Raw genomic sequence first — 16,266 nt, forward strand, 5'->3', positions numbered from 1 at the left:
GTTTTCACAGAAAACTGACAAAGTTTTCCTGGTAAAACTGAATGTAAAGTTTCGGGATTTTAAACTTGCGAACCAGTGATTAATGTTTGAAGCCGGTCCCTGCCTCTCACCTGGATGGCCTGGGTTCAGCTCCCGGCCAGGTCAGATATTGTTACCTGGATATAAGGAGTGGTTCCAGGTCCACACAGCCTACGTGATTACCTTTAACTGATGAGCTGCATAATGGTGACATAGCGACCCTGGTCTAGAGAGCCAGGAATAACGGCCGAGAGGATTCGTCACACTGACCATGCATCACCCCGTAATCTGCAGGCCTCTGGGCCGAGCAGCGGTCACTTGGCAGGCAAAGGCCCACTGGGGCTGTAGTTTGGCTTGGTTTGGTTTGGTTTAGGAGTGTTTGTAAGATTAAAATTATACATATTTCATTTTTGTAATGTTTAGCCAAATTGATTCCCGGATTTTCCGGTTTTCTGTGTTGTACGGATTTTTTTTTAGTGGTACCTCCAAAAACAGAGAATCGAGGTTCCACTGTACTTTGTTATATTTTAAGACTGTATGGACTGCTTCTTTAACAGTAGGCCTACGTACATGTAAGTTATAATAAAATGAAAGAAGGTAATAAAATGAATAACTGTGCAACATTTTACACTTCGACAAAACTTTTAATAATACTAGACTTGCATATCTGGCTCGGATAACACAGTGCTTCAACTGGAGCTTGGATAATAAGAGGTTCTATTGTACTATAAGCAAGCCATGTCAAATAAGTTACAGTATGTTGCTCTCCTCAGTTTTTATACCCAAACTAAAACATACCTGCCAACTTAACAAAAAAAAAAAAAAAAAAAATCAGGAGATTTTGATACGAAAATTAGGAAAATTCAGGAGATACAATTGGTCAAAACTGCGTATTCTACACATCTTGCACAATACAGGAGTACTAAGGTATATATTAACACTTATTGTCTCAAAACCTGACTGTTGCTATACGAGGCTACAAGGCTAAAAATTACACATCTCTGTTCCCTCACAGGAAGTATGCGAGAGAGATGATCGGTCTCTGATAAGCCTTCCGAAAATAGAATGAACTCGTGCTCCACACGTGTGGAACAGGCATGCAGTTAGATGCCTTTACTTAGCAAATGCATAGATTAATATATTGCATCACGTGCTCGCACAATTATGCAAAGCCAATGTTATTTTTACAGGCAAGACAGTAGAATTCAAACCAGTGAGATGAAATTTCTAACAAGTATTATAGAAAAGACAGAGTGAGAAATGAAGAGGTTAGAAGGAAGTTGGGATAGGAAAGCTAAACGAGAGGGTTGAAAAGATTAAATTAAGGTGGTTTGGACATGTAAAGAGGATGGAGGAGAATAGAATTCCAAGACAGATGCTGGAGGCAAAGTGCAGGCAAGAGAGCAATGGGAAGACCTAGAACAAGGAGGATTGTATCAGTGAAGAGTGGCATAAGAAGACAAAATTTAGACTGGGACAAGATCGTGGAAGAGGAATGGTGGAAGGAAAGAGGAAGATGGAGAAGTGCCATAAATACCCTGACCTGGCAGGAGCTGGATAGGGGAAATGGTTATTTTTATCAAGTAATAAATTAAAATTTGCCAGAATTGTCTCTAAATGGCTCCTAACATCTCTAGAAATGTCACTAGTCGCTATCTCTAAAATTCTGTCACTAAATTACTAAAAAATCCCCAAATTTAGTGACTAGTCTCTGGAATAGACTATACTGATGTGAACGAACACGAATATAGCATGAGAATGAGAGATTGAAAATCTATACACACATCGCTATATACAGGTTTCAATAAACATTGCACATCTGAGCGCATTTCTTGTATTAATAAACGTCGATATTTCATTTGCATTATAAGCTGTAAATTTCATTTTTGTTTTGTATTGAAGTGTAATTATAAGAAATAAATTCAGCTGAAACTAGTCCCAAGAGTGATGTAATATTTACTTGATATATTGTACTGAAATATATTTATTTCTTATAATTTCATTTGAAAGCAGCCAATGAGCAAAGAACTGGCCATTGGCACACAAAGCGGAAATGGTGGGATTTGAAAACAAATGTTTGAAGTTCACCAAAACATAAGCTAAAATCAGGAGAAATAATAAAACAATCGGGAGGCAAGAAAAACTGTCGAAAGTCAGGAGTCTCCCAACTAAATCGGGAGAGTTGGCAGGTACGCTAAATTTTACTACATGAATTTGAAGATGGCAAAAACAATCCTGAAAACACCATAAGTTTGCTTTTCTTGCAATTGAAAAAAAAAAAAAAAAATTGGACTAGTTCATTACCTGCTTCATTGCCTTTGTCTGAGCAGCTGATCCTACACGGGATACAGACAAACCCACATTGATAGCAGGTCGAATACCTTTGTAGAACAACTCTGTTTCCAAGAAGATCTGGCCATCAGTGATAGAAATCACATTGGTAGGAATGTAGGCAGACACATCACCAGCCTGAAAAATTGCCATTAAAATATATTACACGTGAAGGTTCAAAAGAGTTAAAGTAAAATACAATACAGTGAAACCTTGATAGTGCGTTCTTAATTAACATGTTTTCCCGCTAAGCACGCCGTAAATTCAAAGTCCCAATTGTTATTGTATTAAATCTATATAAAAATACCTCACTTATCACGTCACAATTTTTAGCTTACCGGTTAGTACGATCACATTTTTCCTAGCCCTGAAAATGTTATTTGTATCCCTTGCGGAAGGAACTTGATTTCCAACTCGGGTAAGAGCCCTTGCCGCAGTGGCGTGATAACTGGAAAAGGCCTTGAATTCTTGAACATCACAGGAGAAATTGCACCTTCGGGGAGCAAGACATTAGCCTCAGAAATGTACAGTTTTGCTTGCCGGTTAGCAGTGAAACTGCAGAATAACACAATGAGCCCGTTTGTGCTTATATTTCGCATTCCATTCAGAAGTTAGAAATGTATTTTGTGTTTAGTTGTACAATGATGGGTAGCGGATATCTGTCGCATGATAGCCTCCTTCCGGAATATAATCATGTGAAGTTGACCAGTGTGGTGCAATTTGTCTTGTGATAGCCTAATTATGGATACAGAAAAAGTCGTGAAATTCCTCTGTCGTGAACACAAAATTAAAGTTTGTGGACAAGTCGACTGGCATCTAAATTTTTAAGCGCGCAGAGTTGGCAGAATGTTGAAACCTATCAAAGCGTAGGAAGGGTCAACTTATTCAATACCATTAGAACGTATATTATAAAACTGGGACTAGTTTCGACCCCATATATATTGGGTCATCTTCAGCCACGCTCCAATTGGAAGACATAAGTGCATATATAACCAAAAATTAATGTAAACAGTCTGGTATGACAATTTACCGCCTTAATTTAAAACACTGATGAGGTCCGAACAACATATCCAAACTTGAAACTAAACCACACATCAAAACTGCTGTGGTTGAAGCCGAACTATTTCGTCGTTCCTACAGCAGCCAATGTTCTTGAGTTGATCTGGGAGTTTGTATCCTTATCTGTGTAGACAAGCAATTTGATTGATAATTTTTGTTTGTTCATTAGTAATACGGGTAATAAATTGTGTAGCTTTAAAGGGAACATTCGTAATTTGAATAGGTATTCCTTTTCACCAGACTGGTGTTGGTATCCGTACCAAGTGCATGCAACTTACGAAGAACATAGGGACATTCACTTCAAAACAAATTAAACAATAGTGCGCCCTGGTGGGGGTGTGATAAGCGTCATGCAATTGTAATTATGATGAATTATTGAGGAAGATATATTTCATTTTCAGAATAAATAGTATCTTACTGTACATACAGTAAGAACAGGCCAGGCCGAGATGGCAGGTTTCACCATACCACAGACTGTTGTCTCCATTGAGATTAACAAACACAATGAGTGACAGAATTAGAATTCTCAGAAATTGTGACGAGGAAAGAGAGAGGATAACTTGTTGCCAAAGTTTTCATAGCCCCGGGCAGTCTTGGTAGTAGCAACAGCGCAGAGAGCCGAGTGCAAATTTCTGAGAAATGACGTAGGGGTATCTCCATGTAACTAGTGGGAGTTGAACGCGGGGTTGGCACTGGAAGAAAAAAATATGAGCCTTCCCGGTCACGTGGTTTAGGTGGACCAATGGAAAAATTCACTTGACCAAAGCAAGGCGACAACTTCGTATTGAGCACTAGCGAGGCTAACTCCGTGGATTAAACTAATAGAAGGAAGTGAAGTATCGATTCAGAATAAAGTGGAATTTAGGAGCCTTACTATACCATAAAACTTATAAAAAGTTAATAATTGCGGGAGATTGCATGGTGTAATTTTGAGAATTCATGGACGCTATTCGTTGATTGGCTGAAGGCAAAGGAAGCCACAAAAGAGCGCGAAATCCCAAGTCGGGATACGGCAGCTAAATTCGCGAATATATCCATTACCAGCGAACGATAATAGTTGAGAATTGGTATAGAGCATTTGAGAACATAATTACATCATTGGATCATATATTAAAGCCACGGGCCAAACCGCTAAGTGTCGTATGAAGATATCGGGACTGCGCGTCCCAAGATGAACTCCGTTGAACTCTGAAGAGAGGGGATACAAGTATAAATATGAAGTCGTGGACAAGGACTGACAACTACTTTTGACAGTGTGTTCGAGTTGATAGCACGCCCGGGGTGCGCAACTACTTCTGACAAAGTGTTTGGGCGGATACCACGCCAGTGGTGCGTAACTACTTTTGACAAAGCGTTCGAGCGGTCACCACGCCAGGGGTACGTGTGTGTACTTACTTGTGGAGTAGGGTTCGAAGTATTAAATTGTGACATAGTACAGTGATTCATGACATGATGTAGCTCATATTACAGTCTTGAGCAGTATACTAGTATGAAGTGTTTCAAATAGACAGGACTCAGTAAAGCATAACTTACGGAGTGTGAGATTCTACCAACAGATTAGGAAGTGTGTTACATGAGAACGGTCACGAGTGTTTATGTCACCTAGTAAACAGTCGATTCTAAACTGATACCTGGTCAGCTACACAAACGTGAGACGGGAAATGCAAGTGCGCGCACGGGCCGTTGTAAAGGAAATCCCAAGGTATCCCATGTTCCTAGTGTCCGGGAAAGGAATGAAGAATGTATATCTACATTAAGTGGGCTAGATACAAGGCCGAGAGTGTAAAATTTGTGAGTAGAATTTAGGGTGGAAATTATTTCAAAGTGCAACAGTTTATTTGTTTTTATTCAAAATGTGTAAAGTTGAAAAGGGTCAAGGATTAATTCTTCAAGCTGGCATGAATACCAGTGGAATGCATTGCTAAAAACCGGAGGGGCTACGGCTTCTCGTCCGGTTTTAGCAGACTACAATGGCAGAGATGAGTAGCCTTTTAACATATTAGTAGATTGCTATCGTTAGGGGGAGGAAATCATATTTTATCATGGTAACTTGATTGTGAAACGAGCCGTTTACGGCTCGTATAAATTCAAAGATATATAGACAAAGGGACAAACTAATATGTAGATTAGATCGAGCACTCATCATAATTTTGATTATTAAATAGAGTATAGTAGGGTTGAGTTGTTCATTCAAGTGCTTGAGTTGTTTGATATGATATGGAGCACGTTTCACGTAAAGATAATGTTAATATTCATTTAGAAGTGCTTCCAAAGTGTTTTTCCGTTATCGGAACTTTTATAGATATTAAGGCATGTTAAGATAATCCAGAGGTAGGACTGCCAAGTGATTTAAATTGTTGTGGGACGGAATGAAGTCCATTGATTTGTTTGTAAATATTGCGAAGTTCGCCAGTGGACAAAATAATAATAATCTGTACAAGTGTCGAAGTAGTACATTAAAATTTGGTAATGTGTAAAGGCGTGTTTAATAATAATCTTTGAGAATAAAGGCACGGGCCTAGTTGGATAGAATGATTGCAAATTAAAGTAAAATGTGGAGATCACATGTGCCGTGAATAATTATAATTTGTGCAGTGAATCCGGTTTTAACACCAATTTTTGATTAACACCAATTTTTGATTTAACGTTTTTGGACTCCATAATAATCATAAATAATTTGGTAGAAACTAGATAGGTACTTTTATAATATGGTCACGCTATGTTTGAGGCCCAGAGTGATTCGAGCCAAAAATTGAGATTTGGAGTTTGTGGGACAGAAATCCGGCCCGAAATGAAAGTGAATTGTACTGATGTTGATGAAGAAATAGATGGATCTTAAGGCCCACATAGAGGTTGTATTTATATACCGGTGTATTGAGTGGCAGAATAGAGTCCACACACCGAGCGTTAATTAGTGAAAATGTTTTGAAGAGTTCCAATGGATAAATGGACTTCAAAATGGAAAAGGGAGGAATAATTTAACACTTGCAGAGATTGGAGGTATTTGCCCAACTGCGAGGTGTTAGGGGATTTGAGAATTGTCTTAGGAGCATATGGTCTCCATGAATTGACGACAGTACGAAAATAAGGTTGCGGGTTCGAACACTATTATGTCCCGACCGATGTGAATTCGGATCTTGGTGATTTCTGTTTGGGAGAGAACGTATGTGACTAAATTATGAAGATGGGGAATAAAAATAAAGATTCTCGAAAGAATAATAATACTATTTTTTTTTTTTTTTTTTGCTAGGGGCTTTACGTCGCACCGACACAGATAGGTCTTATGGCGACGATGGGATAGGAAAGGCCTAGGAGTTGGAAGGAAGCGGCCGTGGCCTTAATTAAGGTACAGCCCCAGCATTTGCCTGGTGTGAAAATGGGAAACCACGGAAAACCATCTTCAGGGCTGCCGATAGTGGGATTTGAACCTACTATTCCAAGTAAATCATATCTGGATTGATTAGTGCCAAAATAAATCTGAATTGTAAAAGGGGTTATGCGTTAAACATTATGAGTGGACTACCGTGTAACAGGCGAAATTAAATTTTTTAAAAATTATGATGTTGGGAGTAGAAATGAAAAATTTGAGATTTTTAACAAATAATAATAATAATAATAATAATAATAATGAGAATATTTGAAGAAGGAGAACAATAATCAAAGAAGCTACTTTTATTTATTTCATATGAAAATAAAAATCGCGAAAAGTTGAAATATTATTCCGAGGATGATAACGGGTTACGATAATCATGATCTCCACAAATAATAATAATAATAATAATAATAATAATAATAATAATAATAATAATAATAATAATAATAATAATAGTTAATAAAATATTTTTTTATTTTTTTTTATTTTTCTTATTATTCGGATGATGATGATGGATGATACCAGGGAAGTCAGCTGGCGAATTAACGTAATAATGTCAATTGGTTGTAAATAATAAGTTAATATGTGTACAATGAAGGCAAATCCCTACATCTGGACCATTAGGTTAGAGTCCCTTTGTCGTATTCCTTCAACTAACGATTAGCATATCTTGGTTAGGAACCCGGGGAGAGTCTGTAGTTTCCCGGGTTGGTCTCATCTCAATCAAAGTGGAGGCGATAACATGGTCCATATGATCGCGCCTACTTAGCCAACAGGTAATTGGTCCATGATCAAATATGGTCATGGTGTTAACGAAGGTAAATCTGATACCTTCAGATATCAACGGTTCTACCACCCAAATGGGAGGGTGGTCAAAAGTGATAAATATTATGTAATCATTTTTCAGGAATAATTTGCCAAATTACCGGCAAATCAAGGGTCAACAGATTTTGATTGTGTGTAAAATTTCATTTGTTTACTTAAATAAAATGCTCCTTTAGCATTTGCAAGGAAACAGTTCCAGGTTCTTGTTCTTGTAGAATAGTAAAATCTTGGTGACCGTTTAAATATCCGTCCCCATTCCTAGGACGGAGCCTTCATAATTTCCCTTTGATCTGAATAAATATAATTTGTGTGTTTTATGATGAGCCTTAAAGATAAAGATTAGAGTGTCCCGTTCAACCCTGTAGTACTGATTGGATGGCGCCCTTACATTTAGTTTGAGATCTTATATCTCAAAATATTTTTTTATTGAGTATTAGTTGCGATGGATTCGGACCGTAACACTCCCTGAGATAAATGGTGGTTGGGACTCAGGCTTTGAGCGGGTACAATAGATCACTACATCTGATGAAAAGGAATACCTATTCAAATTACGAATGTTCCCTTAAAGCTACGTAAGTCATTACCCATATTACTAATGAACAAACAAATTATCAATGAAGTTGCTCGTCTACACAGATAAGGATACCAACTCCCAGATCAACTCAAGAACATTGGCTGCTGTAGGAACGACGAAATAGTTTGGCGTCAACCACAGCAGTTTTGATGTGTCATTTAGTTTCAGGTTTGGATATGTTGTTTGGACCTCATCAATATTTTAAATTAAGACTGTAAATTGTGTCATACCAGAGTGTTTATATTATTATTGGTTATATGTGTACTTACATCTTCCAATTGGAAGCGTGGCTGAAGACGACCCAATATGTATGGGGTCGAAACTAGTCTCAGTTTTATAAGACAATATACATTCTAATGGTATTGAATAGGTGGACCTTTCCTACCCTTTGATAGTGATCAACTGTCAATACGGACCATAATGAAATTCATAACTTAAGGAATGTTGGAAGTCACACCTTCCACTTTCGACTCGATCATTCAAATCGATCTTGGTCGGTCGAAGTTTAGTTTGATTCAAAATGGCGGCCAAAGTAATTGTGTTGCAGTCGCACATGGCCGTGTATAACCTCCAATTCATAGTCTAAGGCCCGGTCTCTTCAACGAATGTCAAGTGTTAACTCTGCTGTTAAGGAGAATTAACACACAATTTAACAAAATGGTCATCTCATCAAGAATTGTTAACTCTAACAAATTGTTAACACTTCTGTTAAATTAACCTGGCAGCAGCCCTGTGTTAAACCTCTTAACAGCTGCTAAAATTTCAAAATGGAGGCATGTAGAAGACGTAAGTTTGAATCTTTACTGCTCTATGAAGACTATTTATAAACTGAAGAAGGCAAAGATACTAAGAAATATCGACTTTTTAGAGTTGTCAGAAAAAAAGATTTCTAATTACCAAAGTCATAATGAACAAGGTATTAGACGATATTGAAAATAGGAGAGTTTCGAACAAGGGTGTCAGACCCTGTGTTCAATCGATTTTAACAAGCTTAACGTACCTGTTGGGGGACACTCACAGTAACTGTGTATAAGAGTTTAGGTCAATACGCTTTCGTTTTCGAAAAAAAAAAAAAAAAAAAAAAAAAAAAAAAAAAAAAAAAAAAAAAAAAAAAAAAAAAAAAAAAAAAAAGAGAGGACAAATGTCATGAGGTAGGATCCGCTTCGGACCACGTGGAGGTGACAGAACACTAAAATCCGAACACATTTTACTTAAACTTGTCAGGTCCACAGCCTAATAATTTCCGAAAAATTTGTGAATTCCCCGATTTTAATGCAACGCATATATACTTGAAGAGTTGCAACCCAGATAAATGGAGCAGTGGCCAAGGGGTCATCGTACTTTTCTGCGAACCGCGACGACGTGAGTTTGAGTCCTGCCGTAGCATATATTTTATACAAATTAAATTATTATTTGACGGAATGTGAAGGTAAAAATGCGAATAAAAATAATAATCAAATTGCACTGGAAGTTTACTTTCTACCTCAAATTAATATATATACAGAGAAAGATATCCAGTACCTGTGAGAACTTTTAGGGCTACCTATATTAATTTCAGGTAGAAAATAAAGTGTACTGCAATTTGCATAATATTTTTATTCCAATTTTTAAATAAAGTTCCCTCAAATATTAATTTATTTTGTACAATTGTAGCTGCGACATGACTAACTCACGTCTATGAAGTTCACAGATGAGTATGGTGACCACTATCCTACCACTCCGCTTGACTGCGATGTAACTCCGAAGTATATATGCCTTGCATTGGAATCAGCGATTCATCAATTTTTCAGAAGTTGTTAGGTTGCGGACCTGACATTAAAGTAAAATTTGTTCGCCTTTTAGTGTTCCATCACCTCCACTTTGCCCGAAGCAGATTCTGTGTAATGACACCTGACCTCATTTTTTTTTGGAAACGAAAGAGTATTGACTTAATCGCTTATACACGAGTTACTGTTGATTGTCTCCCCATAGATACACTGAAGCTCTGAAATCGGCTGACTGCACGGTCTATCCTCTACTTGTTAGATATTATGCTTGAGACACTTTTCATGTAAATGTAGGCGACTATGTTCGCTAGTGCAAGAAAAGAGTGTGTGGAATCCTGCAAAGAATTCCTGCTGCCATTGCAGCATTAACAAGGCATTACATTATTTTCCCCGCAATAAAAGAATGCCTGAAAATCATTCAAAACATATCAATTATCACATTTTCCCGGTGATGTAGGAGCCTTAGTTTGCACTCCTATAAGAATAGACTATATTGAATGTTGTGATATAACAGTGTCATTTCATTTTTTAAGCACACTCTCATAATACTAAATTAAAACTATAACAACATTTGTCTCGCATTCATCATAATAACGCTCTTGTTCTCTTACTTGACATGTTTACGTCTTACTGTTAATAAACTTAACCATGATAGGTTAATATTGTGTTTGGTCTGTATTGACTGGTCTGAATGTATAATATAACTATAACAGTTTATTTAAATCCGCCTTGTTCAATACACTCATTAAATGAAAGAAACATTATTTATTAAACCATACATGTTTCGGAAAATCTCAACCATACCATTCCCTTCATCAGTGGTTAGATCAAAGAAGAACATAATATGACACAATCTTTTGTTTTACAATTTGAAGGAGTATTGTGTCCCAATACATCATATCAAAGAGTAAAGAGAACTTATGAAATATTATAAAAATGATCAATACATACAATTTTGGTTTAACTGAATGAGAAACACTATACAAATTTAGAATCTTCAAGTTTTTCTTCTTTTCTTCTTTTTGTTCCTTAAATGATTATATGCTAGCCTAAACAGTGGGTTATCTTCTGTACTTTTCTCATTTAAACTTTATTCAGAATTACATTTTTGTGTAAGGTAAATTTCTAAATTTTCCAAAACATTCATCAGTTTTCCCTTTTTGGTCGAATGTAATAATTTCATGTCATTGGAAATGTCTGAAACATTTGTTAAGTAAAATTTAAAACGGAGTTGAAGAAACCGGGCCTAAATGTGTGACCAGAAAAATAATTTGTAATAACCCACTGGTCTGAAACAAAAGGCATTCTCTAACATTTGTTTTAGAAAGAGTGTGATCTGCAATAATACTTCGATATTTTTACTGGCCCCATTGAAATGTTTTCGTATTTGTTGTTTGATGTTTAACACTTTTCATTGCACTAATGTTATAAGCCCCAGTGGAATAAGTTCTCATATTAGTTCTCGTGTGTTTTTCACTTCATACTATCTTCTCATAGAGTTTTACTGTACCCATGGATATAAGATGTAAAAATCCCCTTATGCTGGAAAAATCATATCGAGTGTTTCCATATCCCTGTTGGATAGTTTTTATTCGTGTATTCAGTAGTACGTTTTCTCGCCCAACATGTTCATTTTCCTTGTCCTCTGCAGAAACGTCTTAACGAGGTTTCACTGTAAATACATTTCATTACATTTTTAATAAGGAGTAGTAATGTTCATATTACACACACTCAAGATTTGAACTGATACAATAAACATATTATAAGATGTCATTTCTGCACTATAACAGTTAGGGAGTAAAACAAATTATCATGCAGAAGAAAATTGACTTATATAAAAGGATTACTAAATGGAATTTTACCTTTTTTATTTAAAGGCCTTAAAATGGAAAATATTAGGAGAAAAAAGTGAAATGACACATTTTCCACTTAAAAACAAAATTTTAATTCTTCTGAGACTGATCTATAATTTCAGAATATCAGACTAGTCATGAAAGGCATATACACATTCAACATCCCATTCCAGGAATGTTTACCAACAAAATTTCAAAATTCCAGTTTGTTAATTATGTTAAATAGATAAGTCGAGTGAGTATTTTAGCATCTGCAATAACTGCACTGATAATTAAATAGGAAAATTTTAGTTAAAGGATATATTTCTCAGATAGGAATGCTCCTAGCTGATCTAAGGACTGACAAGATACAAACTGGGTGCTGGCTGAGAGCCTTTTTGCAGAATTCAAATAAACAACTGGATTGAACAAACATATTCTACAAGGATCCCTCCAGTTGACACCAAAAATAAACCTTTCTGAAATCTCCAGTATAGAAATTTGACACATAGATGATGGGCACTGAGAAATCTAGTACACATTCTCATTTTTACATGCTGTATTTCTTTCATGATTATCCTGGCATTCTGCGACTATTCATTGAACTACTTGAACCAGATAAGGGACTTAATGAAGATGAAAATACCATATTTACGCGAATAATCACCGCCGCCGAATAATTCCCGTACCCCAATTTTAGGAAGGATCATTTTGAAAAAATGAAATGAACTAAAATTCCTTCCACTGAAGGAGTAAAGTAGGCATAAATAAACATTTCATATCACTCCGCGAGGTCTTTACGCAAATACGAATGTGTAAATTTACGGATATGGCCGCTTTGTCTGAACATATTTCAGATGATAAAAATATATCACTGCTAGAAAATATATTTGCCATGAAAATTAACAAGTAGGCCTAGGTATTTCATTAATCTGAACTTGCAATAGTCTTGGATTCCCTGTAGATTGGAAAATTCGTTGTCCCTTGCATCACTAGAATCCTCTCCTAAATTACTTACAAATTCGTCACACTCCATGTCTAGAACACTTTTCACACGCGGTCTCTTTATTGGATATTAACACCACTGGTGGTAGATAATTCTTTTCGTGTAATGTAAAGTCTTGTAACACACAGGCGAACACTGATGTTGGTTTTGCAATACAGTAAAGCCTCGTTAATTCAAAGTCTGTGGGACGCAAAAATCTCACTTCGAATTACGCGATTTCGAATTAACGGCAACTCGTGCTTAAGAAATGTCAACCCTTGCCGTGTCACAAAATATTCAAGACCCATTACTGCATGCAACTAACACTGATTCACAGTTTAAACATTTCAAATGCCATGGAAAAAAATATTTCCTAAATGTATCCAACAAGGTGCATTTACAGTATTCAAATAATGAACTATGAATGGAGTGCTGGCCGAGAGCCTTTTTGCAGAATGCAAATCAACAACTGGATTGAACAAACACATTCTATAATGATCCCAGCACATTTTCCATTTAAGAACACAATTTTAATTCTTGTGAGACAACCTCACGCACCAAAAGAAAAAAAGAGAAACACAATTTGAAGACAAATTATGCTGGTTCCCCTGTGCAAGTGCTTTGTTTTTGGATTACTGTACTGTCTGCATTTTTAGATGCCTTGTACTTGCACGGAAAGTACCTGACGCCCTTAAAACATCGTGGCTTATCGAGTTTTCTTATGACGAGGGGAGGACGTCTTTCACTTCCGTCTGCATTGCAACACAGTACAGTGACCCCATCGCCTTTAAAACGTCCCTTTTGGCTAGGCATAAAAAAAAAGCAGTTTCATTGGCACTGACAGTATTGTTCAGTGCGTACGAATTGATTATAATTATGAGCCACGCTTTTTCACAAACTGCCGGTATAGCCAGTGTTCACAGATTCTGCTTCTCCGCACACTGTCTGTTACGTGATATTGTGGTGTTCCTTAAAATGCTGAATACGAAAGAATTAAGATTTCACTCGAACTTAGCAACTATGAAACACACTGTCGACACACCAAAGTGAAAGAAAGTGCGAAAGCTACCCCTGCACGTTCCGGAAGACTTTCTATCGTAACACGGAAAAATGTTGTATTTAAATTACTCTGTAAAATACTATTTAAAAAATGTAAATGCAGTTTTAAATGAAAAGTCTTGAATTTTTTCCGGTTTAAATATGATATGTTGGGGCAGTTTTCTTCCATCTGCAATTACACAAAGCATAACTGTACATCCAACATCGAAAACTTGCCAACGTTGATGCAAATAAAACCATTTCATGCCTCAATCTTTTTTAAAAATCTGCGGGGATTATTCGCCTAAATATGGTATAAACTTTGATAATATTTATCAGATAACAACGCTGAAAATGGCTATACAAAATCACATTGGTTCACAGAGGAAATATGAACCATGTCATAACTGACAAATATTTTATAATGCAGTGCACTGTAACAATTTTAACTGAAAAATTTAATGTTGAAGGGAACTTATATAACTAATATATTCCTCAATTTTGCAAGAAAAGTGAGTGGTGCCCAGATCAACAATATTAACAAACTGAATCCAACACCTGACCTATATTCAAGACTACATGAAACACTCGCACAAGACCTGCCTAAGTCAGGGACATGTTTCCTGAGTTTTAAATTCACGTGTCTGATCATAACTCTGGTTTGGGTTATCACGGATACATTGACTATGCTTTCCATTTTGATGCCATTGATCTGTATTGCAATTAATAGGAAATACAAGAGAATATTGCACAACAAGATCTCATGCCGTCTTCATAAATACCAATATAGTTGGTCCTTTATTGGACATTATAAATTTACCAGCTAACTCATTCCTGGTAGCCAGCATTTGTGCTAAGTTGGGCTCATCAGTTGGTAAATAGCACCCCCACCAAGACACATGGCTGGTGCATACCGTGGAGGCCACTGCATAGGTTACTTGAAGCCAATGGCAATGCCAATGCACTATGAGAGACTCTCATTTTCAAAAATTAATGCCTGCCCAGCCATCAGATGATAAAGATGTTGATTCCAATAGGGAACCTGAAATATATGTTCCGTCCAATAAAGGACCAACTATATTGGTATTATAAATTTACTCATTCAGAACAAATATTTCAGGTTCCCTATGGGAATCAGCATCTTTATCATCTTCATAGAAGTCGAAGCAACCATTTTCCACATGCTTTGATGTTATTTCACCTGCATTCATAAATATGCCACGAATGAGTTTTTGGTCCGAAAATGACACTGAGGATGACATGCAGGAAATGACCGATAATTCAGATTACATTTATTATTCCGATTTGTCCCTAATCATAATTTGACATTTAAAAAATAACTTTAGGAAATACAGTGCTGACAATTCTTACCTTCTAAAACATCCTTATTTTTTCAGAATGTTTTTAACATGTTCATAGAAGTCTTGTACAAATATTTTGAAATGCTTGTAAAAAGCATAGGTTTTTTGGAACAGAGGTGTGAAAACAGGGCTAGGACTTGGTATGTTAAATGTTTCTCTATGTACCTGAGTTTCGATGACTGGCAGAGCAGTGAGAGAGCCTCCACCATGGCTGTCATTCATCTTGGCAGCTCTTTCCAACAGCCGAGAGTGAAGGTAGAACACATCACCAGGGTAGGCCTCTCGACCAGGTGGCCGACGCAGCAGCAAGGACATCTATAAAAGTAATCAGTTTGTACAATGTTTAAAAATAACTAAATTTAACATTTAAAATCATCACCATTCAACACCAGATACAAGAATACTTAATGAACTAAGAAACATGCCAAAACACGATTATTTGCTGATGAAAAATTTATAGAAAGAGCTTTTCTTCTGTTCTAACATATGCACAACAGCAAGTAATGATGATGAAGCTTGTTTAAAGGGGCCTAATATCTAGATCATCAGCCCCTAATGGTACAAAATGAGACGAAATGTAATGACAATTTAAAAGTCAAATATTCATCCACTGACCAAAATTCAAAACGTGATTATGAAGAATGAATGGATGAATTTGAATTTAAAATAATCAGCAGATCCAACTCTCAATACTGAAAGTAAAAAATAATTCCGAAAGCAATCCACTGACGAATTCAAAAAGATGACGAACAATAATTCATCATCATCATCACTTCCCGTTTCCAGCTTCCCAGGTCGGGTTGTGAATCTAGGACCTCCATCACTGCCTACCTCTCCACCACACTCTTCTCCTCTTTTAAGAACATTTTCTGGTTTTCCTCCCCTCTTCTCTATGCACTCCCACACTGAATCTGTCCACCTCTTTCAGGGTCTTCCTCGTAGTCTCTTTCCTGTTAACTTCTCTGAAAAAGTTATTTTTGGCACTCTCTGTTCTCCCATTTTCATCATATGCCCATACCACTTTAGCTTTGCTGTTTATATCCTGTCTAAGTTTCAAGATTTCTGTCCTTTTCCTTATCACTTCATTTCTCATTCTATTCTTTC

At 36.6% G+C, this 16,266-nt stretch overlaps 1 protein-coding gene across 1 annotated transcript in view; it reads right to left on the reverse strand.

Annotated features, from left to right (window-relative positions):
- Nucleotides 1–16,266, reverse strand: part of blw (ATP synthase subunit alpha blw, mitochondrial) — a 123,039-nt gene that overhangs the window by 44,756 nt on the left and 62,017 nt on the right. The window contains exons 8-9 of the mRNA XM_067145186.2: nucleotides 15,328–15,477; nucleotides 2,323–2,487 (exon numbers count right to left, since the gene is read on the reverse strand). Of these exons, the coding sequence (XP_067001287.2) occupies nucleotides 2,323–2,487; nucleotides 15,328–15,477 (315 nt within the window). The remainder of the gene's footprint in view (nucleotides 1–2,322; nucleotides 2,488–15,327; nucleotides 15,478–16,266) is intronic.

Source organism: Anabrus simplex, chromosome 4 (genome assembly GCF_040414725.1).
Source record: "Anabrus simplex isolate iqAnaSimp1 chromosome 4, ASM4041472v1, whole genome shotgun sequence".
In the NCBI taxonomy this organism is placed as follows: domain Eukaryota; kingdom Metazoa; phylum Arthropoda; class Insecta; order Orthoptera; family Tettigoniidae; genus Anabrus; species Anabrus simplex.